The sequence below is a fragment of the Oncorhynchus kisutch genome, linkage group LG3 (genome assembly GCF_002021735.2).
Source record: "Oncorhynchus kisutch isolate 150728-3 linkage group LG3, Okis_V2, whole genome shotgun sequence".
Lineage (NCBI taxonomy): Eukaryota > Metazoa > Chordata > Actinopteri > Salmoniformes > Salmonidae > Oncorhynchus > Oncorhynchus kisutch.
Genome location: NC_034176.2, coordinates 17,502,526 through 17,509,580, shown reverse-complemented (window position 1 = coordinate 17,509,580; position 7,055 = coordinate 17,502,526). Strand labels below are relative to the sequence as shown.

General features: G+C 40.2%; 1 protein-coding gene across 3 annotated transcripts; it reads left to right on the top strand.

Annotated features, from left to right (window-relative positions):
- The first annotated feature begins 988 nt into the window (after nt 1-988).
- On the top strand, nt 989-6,854 carry card9 (caspase recruitment domain family, member 9). Of its 3 annotated transcripts, none has more exons than XM_031817951.1 (11): nt 989-1,266; nt 1,524-1,661; nt 1,847-2,172; nt 2,356-2,535; nt 3,112-3,267; nt 3,612-3,737; nt 4,025-4,213; nt 4,693-4,738; nt 4,923-5,032; nt 5,278-5,351; nt 6,547-6,854. In XM_031817951.1, exons 1-11 carry the CDS (start codon nt 1,068-1,070, stop codon nt 6,647-6,649), a joined length of 1,647 nt encoding a protein of 548 aa, XP_031673811.1. In that variant the 5' UTR covers nt 989-1,067; the 3' UTR covers nt 6,650-6,854. The 3 variants fall into 3 exon arrangements, 2 of the variants coding, with proteins under 2 accessions (XP_031673811.1, XP_020317940.1); XM_020462351.2 differs by having other exon boundaries at nt 1,068-1,266; nt 3,115-3,267; nt 6,547-6,649; XR_004208087.1 differs by lacking the exons at nt 5,278-5,351; nt 6,547-6,854 and having other exon boundaries at nt 4,693-4,824; nt 4,923-5,037.
- The last annotated feature ends 201 nt before the right edge of the window (nt 6,855-7,055 follow it).

Here is a 7,055-nt window from a genome sequence, read left to right as displayed (position 1 = left end):
GAGCACATTGGTCAGATTGACTCTCAACAACCAGTTTTTTTTGCAGACCACATAGTGGTCACCGAGGGTGACATTTTCATGGTGCATAATAGTTCAACTCTGTGCAGAAAATACTAGCTATAAAACTCATTATATTCTGTCACTGTTTTATTTTTGGGCAGAAATGTCCTCAAAGTGGTGAACTTTACCTGTGAATAAATGTTTATTAGCCAGGATGCAAAAGTTTATTAGACTCAAACTAAGGATTCAAATATTTATTAGCCCAAAGGATTATGCAGTTTCATGAGTGATGCAAAATTCTGGTAACTTTCCCAAAATCGTCAGGTTTTCCAGAAGTCCTGGTTGAAAGATTTTCAGAATCAAGACAGAATAAACAGAATTTTGTGAATTCTCAAACCACAATTTCTGGAAAAGCTGGGACTTTTGGGAAAGTTACTGGAATTTTGCAACCCTGGTTAAATGGATTAATATTACATTGTGTGTGTATATAAACCAGTCAATACTCAAACAAATATTTATAAACAAAATTCTCCCTGATGGGCGAGTATCCTGTTTTCTATAATTTTTACAATGAAAATATATTGTACCTTAACTTTAGAAACTACAGTAATCAAGTCGGTGTAATACTGTTTCATCAGCAGAACTGTTTTTTTTTATTTTTATAAATGAGGGAAGGAAGTGATTGAGTCATTGCCTCACAGTCCTTAAACAAGAGGTGTGTACTACTGCCAATACTCTTATCACTCTAGTCACTCCATTATTTGGTGTTTGTTTATTGAGAATAAAATATTATTCACAACCACTCAAGAAGGCACTACTGTTGTCACAGTGACAATTGCACATTATTTTCTTGGAGAGTTTGTCTCGGCACACTGGCACAAAATGGGGGAAATGAAAAAACTGAAATGACTTCTACAAAAAGGAACTTGACTCTTGTGTCATAAAACAGTATTTCCACATAACAGTTCCACATTTGGATTGGAACCACTTAACCATCTAGATTTTGCTCCCAGTTGATAAGCCCTTAGTGAAGGAGTTGTTGAACGTACAGTGACACTGAAACAATCATGACTGACAGTCAGAGTGTGTCAGATATGGAGGATGAGCAGTGCTGGGTCCAGCTGGATGATTACAGACTGCTGCTGATAAAGACCATTGAGCCGTCGCGAATCACTCCTTACTTGCGTCATTGTAAGGTGTTAAGCAGTGAGGATGAGGAGCAGATATTCAATGACCCCAGTCTGGTCATCCGCCAACGCAAAGTAGGTAAGGCACTGTCCTCTATTTCAGGTTATAGAGCAAACAAAGGGTCAAGTGTTACACTTTCTACTTTGAACTACAATAATTTGGTTGAATTCCAGGTTTGTATTGCAGGCACACTGCTTCTCAGAAGATTGCTATATATCAATTGAGGCATTAAGAGATGTGATAATCTGCTAAATAAATATGACCTGGAATGTGCCCACATTCTCCTGAAATTCATGCCAGTACCTTATTTATAAACCTCAGTTCCATGTTCACAGGTGTACTATTGGATATTCTTCAAAGAACTGGACTCAAAGGCTATGTGACATTCCTCGAGAGCTTGGAGCTGGACTATCCTCGATTGTATCGCAAAATTACTGGCAAAGAACCTGCCCGGGTCTTTTCTGTACTAGTTGGTGAGTAGCTATACAACATGACGTGTTTCTATAGACATGTTGTGTGTCTATTATGCAAGCTTGTAGGTATTTGTGTAAGATATACTGTAGGTAGAATCTTTTGGCAGGATCTTTCAAAGTGCTGGTGTCTATGACAATGGAATTGATCCTAAAAACAAAACATCCTGTCCTCTCTGACGTCATAGACACGGTGGGTGAGTCAGGACTGACTCAGTTCTTGATGAGTGAAGTCACACGTCTGCAGAAGGGCCTGCAGGAAGAACGCCGGCGCAGACAAGAGGCCACTTGGGCTGCAGCCACGCAGGAGGACGCCTTACGGCAGCAGCAGGTTAAGGAGAGGGAGCTGCGGAAGCAGCAGGAGCGCGTGCAGTGTATGAGGGAGGAGAGGGACCAGCAATGGGAGGTGGTATGCCACCTGAAGGATGAGAACTACAGCCTGATGCATAACATAACCAAGCTGAGCGAAGAGAAGAATAGTGCTCTCATGTCCAACCGGGATCTGCAGTTAGAGGTGAGATATGCAGTTCTGGCAAACCCAAACACATCAACTTATGACAAAAGCAATAACTATTGGTTTACATTCAGTATAGAAAAACCTCTGTAGTCCGACCTGTGGAGACATTTGTTATAGAACAACATAAAGTCAATCGGCAACAACGAAAACAGTTTTGATGGGATTTTCATTGATCACTAGATAGAAAAGCTGAAGCACAGCCTGATGAAGGCAGAGAGTGACTCGAAAATCCAACGCAAGCAAACTGTGAACCTGAAGAATGCCATTGAGAAGAGACCCAGTCAGGACGTGATTTGGCAGCTCCAGAGAGACAACGATCTGCTCACAGTGCGCATCCAGGAGCTGGAGAGCTCAGCTCAGGTATGGGGGGGGGGGGGGGGGGGGGGGGTTACAGCTCTGGCAAACCCAAACACATCAACTCATGACCAAACCACTAACTATTTGTTTACATTTTAAGTATAGAAAGACCTCTGTAGCCAGACATGTTGAGACATTCATCATAGAACAGCACAAAGTCAGTCGACAACAATTTAAAAAAAAAATGGAATAACAGCTAGGAGTGGGATGTTGTTTCAGTGATCATTTCTCAGTAAATGTTTAGATATGCAGTGAAATAAAAAGGACACTGCACTGCCTGCACTGGACACATTTTGGAATAATAGCTAGGAGTGGCATTTTGTGCACCACAAGAAAAATGTCTTCACAAATAAAGTGATTGTTCAGACGCAGAATTGTTCCATTTTTTATTACCTATCCAAGCCGAGCCAAGTTGTGCTGGCTTGGTTAGGCATCCACTATAGTTTGTTGGAACTGTGCTCAAAAGGACAACGTGAAAAGAACATGAGCCAGCACAGTTACTGTTCATGTTGGTACGGTAGTGTAAAAAATGTATTGGATTGAGTGAGTAGTGTGACAGGATTCATCTATATCTTCCAGCAGGGGACAGCTCCAGCCCCCTTGGATCAAGAGAAGCTGAGCGCTGAGAGTCTGGAGGACTACAAGCAGCACTCTCAGGCTCAGCACCAGGAGCTGGTCAACAACATCTACAACCTACGCAGAGATCTGCACGATGCTGAGGCACTACGGAATCGGGTACACATCACGGCCTGATGCACTGAGCACTGCTTAGGGAATAGCTGTAGGAGAAGACTACTAATTACTAACCTTGCATTTCTAAAATATAAGCTATTCAACTGCTCTTTCAACACAAGTGCAAGAGGAACAAAAAATTCCAAACAAATTATATTATTTCCTCAAAAATTATGATCTTGAGCATCAGGATGAATATATTTCCTTATTTTTGTAATCTGCCCAAGCGTGTTCCTCATTCATTGGAATAGCTGATTGTGCAAAGTTAAATTGTTCAAGTGGTCTCTTCCAATGTCACAAGTTATGGTGTTCCAATTGTAATATATAGGTTTGATTTGTTCTTGCAGTACTTGGAGGCGAAGGAGGTTCTTGAGTTGAAGTGCACAACATTAAAGAAAGATGCAAAAATGTATCGTGACCGAATGGAGGACATCCTGAAACAGATGGATGAGGTTATCAGGGAGAGAGACAAGGTGATCATGGTGTGATTTTAGGACTGTGATTCTTGGACCTCACTGTCTTGGGAAATCCTATCTTCCCCTTTACTTGGTCTCCAAATTACATCAAAGTGAAAATTCATCATCAGTGAAGGTTAGGATTCACCCCATACTGCTTATTTCTTTCATCCAGAAGAGGTGACTTCTATTTGCTAAAAATGAAAAAGTGTGTGGTTGTGATCAGAAGCTCATCCGCACCATTTGCCATTTGTTTCATATAAACCATTACAGCAAAGCAAACCAAAGCTTTTGTTTTGCGGTAGGCCATCGCCTCTCGAGAGGAGTACCACCAGGAGAATTCACGGAGCCTCCAGGAGAAGGACCAGTACCGGAAGCAGATTCGGGAGCTGGGTGAGCGCTGTGATGAGCTGCAGGTCCAGTTGTTCCGGACTGAGGCAGAGGTTATGGCTCTACAGACCAGGCTTCACATTAACACCTGCTCCCCACATGATGTGAGAATGGATTCCACCAACCACTTCCATTTAGATCTGTCTTTTAACTCAAACATAAAACATGTCATCAGAATCACTGAACTGGCATTGCTAGCATTGCTAGCCTTTTTTCTATCTTAATTCGCCTTTGTTTCTGTTTTTTTTATGTTTATAAAGGATAGCGTAGGATATTCTATTGATTTTGGAAATGTATTTATATCGATTTATGGTTTCCCTCTCAGGTGTCATATTTTGAGAATGCTTCCTTGATGATATTGTAAATGTAATTTGCTTCCTGATTTACAACAAATGTTGTCTATGCAGTATCATTATGTTTGCAATGTTCAGGGATCTGAATAATTCTACTTCTACTTTTGACCTCTCTGTGTTTCCTCTATTACAAATGACCTGCAATGATCCATCCACTTGGCAGCTCGTGTTTTCTTGTCTCTGCAACCCACTTTATTGAGTGTTCTCTTTCTGTGTGTTCTCTGCAACAGAAAAGCCAGACCAGTGAGGAAGACTGCAGAGATACATTAACCGAAGGCAAGAAGTCTATGACAAGTGACAAATAATCACAACAACAACAAAATTCAACAATGATCAGAAAAGTTATACTTTTTGTGTTCATGGTAATCATAAGCTTAGCCTTGATATATGATTTCACCATGCATTTTGAACTCCCAGCATTCTATGTTGTTAACTACATTTAAAAAAATCTTTATCACAGCTACTAATGGGGACCTGCAATGTCAGACATCGGGGGAGTATGATGTGTGCATTGCTTTGCAAGTCCACCCATTGTGTGCAGAAGTGTCCCCAGAGGATAATATCTCAGGAGTAAGTACCTTCAATTGTTTCTCTTGACTAGGTCACATGTGGCTGGCCTGGGGTTGTGAGGTTTTCTTATTATATAATAAGCCACTTGTTATATTAGTAACATCAACTGAACCTCAATTATCTGCATTGAACACATTTCACATTTTAGCCCCAAGAAAATCATATTTCAGTTTAAAAAGGAAAAGAATATGAAGTTTATGGTTACTGTGTATTGTATATGTATTTTTCTTTGCTCCACGTGACAGGAAAGGTCTTTATCAGAGGATGAGCCCTCAGACTGCAGCAAGCTCAGCGAGAGGGGTAACTTCTACTACAGAAGGTTGGCAAGTTTATATGTTTTAGAGAACACCACATAAGGACATTTACTGAAAATGCAGTATCTGTATTTTGTCATAAATTGTCATAAATTGTCTCCATAGGGGTAAAACTGCTATGCCTTGCAATGGGTTATGTATGGGAGTGATGTAAAGTGACTTTTCTGCTGCTTGCGTTATCCTGTTCTGTGTAAAAAAAAATAATATATATATATATATATACACACACTACCGTTCAAAAGTTTGGGGTCACTTAGAAATGTCCTTGTTTTTGAAAGAAAAGCAAAAAAAAATTGGCAGAGTTGCAAAGAAAAATCCATATCTCAGACTGGATAATAAAAAGAAAAGATTAAGATGGGCAAAAAACACAGACACTTGACAGAAGAACTCTGCCTAGAAGGCCAGCATCCCAGAGTCACCTCTTCACTGTTGACGTTGAGACTTGTGTTTTGCGGGTACTATTTAATGAAGCTGCCATTTAAGGACCTGTGAAGCGTCTGTTTCTCGAACTAGACACTCTAATGTACTTGTCCTCTTGCTCAGTTGTGCACCGGGGCCTCCCACTCCTCTTTCTATCCTGGTTAGAGACAGTTTGTGCGGTTCTGTGAAGGGAGTAGTACACAGCGTTGTACGAGATCTTTAGTTTCTTGGCAATTTCTCATATGAAATAGCCTTCATTTCTCAGAACAAGAATAGACTGACGAGTGTCAGAAGAAAGTTCTTTGTTTCTGGCCATTTTGAGCATGTAATCGAACCCACAAATACTGTTGCTCCAGATACTCAACTATTCTAAAGAAAGACAGTTTTATTACTTCTTTATTCCAGATACTCAACTATTCTAAAGAAGGACAGTTTTATTGCTTCTTTAATCAGAACAACAGTTTTCAGTTGTGCTAACATAATTGCAAAAGGGTTTTTTAATGATAAATTAGCCTTTTAAAATCACGTGCCATTGGAACACAGGAGTGATGGTTGCTGATAATGGGCCTCTGTACGCCTATGTAGATATTCCTTTGAAAATTTGCCGTTTCCAGCTACAATCGTCATTTACAACGTTAACGATGTCTACACTGTATTTCTGATCATATTTGATGTTATTTTAATGGACAAAAAATGTGCTTTTCTTTAAAAAACAAGGATATTTCTAAGTGACCCCAAACTTTTGAACGGTACTATAATGATTTAATTCCTTAACAACAGGAAACGTGCCCTTAGGAGGTCAAAGGCCACATGCAAGGAATGCAAACCTTGTGTCCTGGACAACAGCAGTGGAAGCGACAACACTGACACGGATGGGATGTGACAGGGGGGGGGGGGGGGGGCAGAGGAGTGGCTGGGGGACATGGCAAGGTCCTTCAGAAACATAGGCTAGTTTACTTTCCTTAACAAAAATATTAGAATTATTAAATCAATTGAAATAATAATTTTGTTGAAATGATGTAGAGTACCAGTCAAAAGATTGGACACCTAATCATTCTAGGGTTTTTCTTTATTTTGACTATTTTCTACATTGTAGAATAATAGTGAAAACATCGAAACTATGAAATAACACATATGGAATCATGTAGTAAGCAGCAAAAGTGTTAAACAAATCAAAGTAGCCACCCTTTGCCTTGATGACAGCTTTGCACACACTTGGCATTCTCTCAACCAGCTTCACCTGGAATACTTTTCCAACAGTCTTGAAGGAGTCCCCACATGTATGCTGA

Coding starts and splice junctions, on each gene's coding strand:
- card9 (XM_031817951.1), top strand. CDS start 1,068: ATGACTGACAGTCAGAGTGTGTCAGATATGGAGGATGAGCAGTGCTGG. Junction 1,662..1,846: donor GGTCTTTTCTGTACTAGTTG/GTGAGTAGCTAT, acceptor CTGACGTCATAG/ACACGGTGGGTGAGTCAGGA. Junction 3,268..3,611: donor CTGAGGCACTACGGAATCGG/GTACACATCACG, acceptor TTGTTCTTGCAG/TACTTGGAGGCGAAGGAGGT.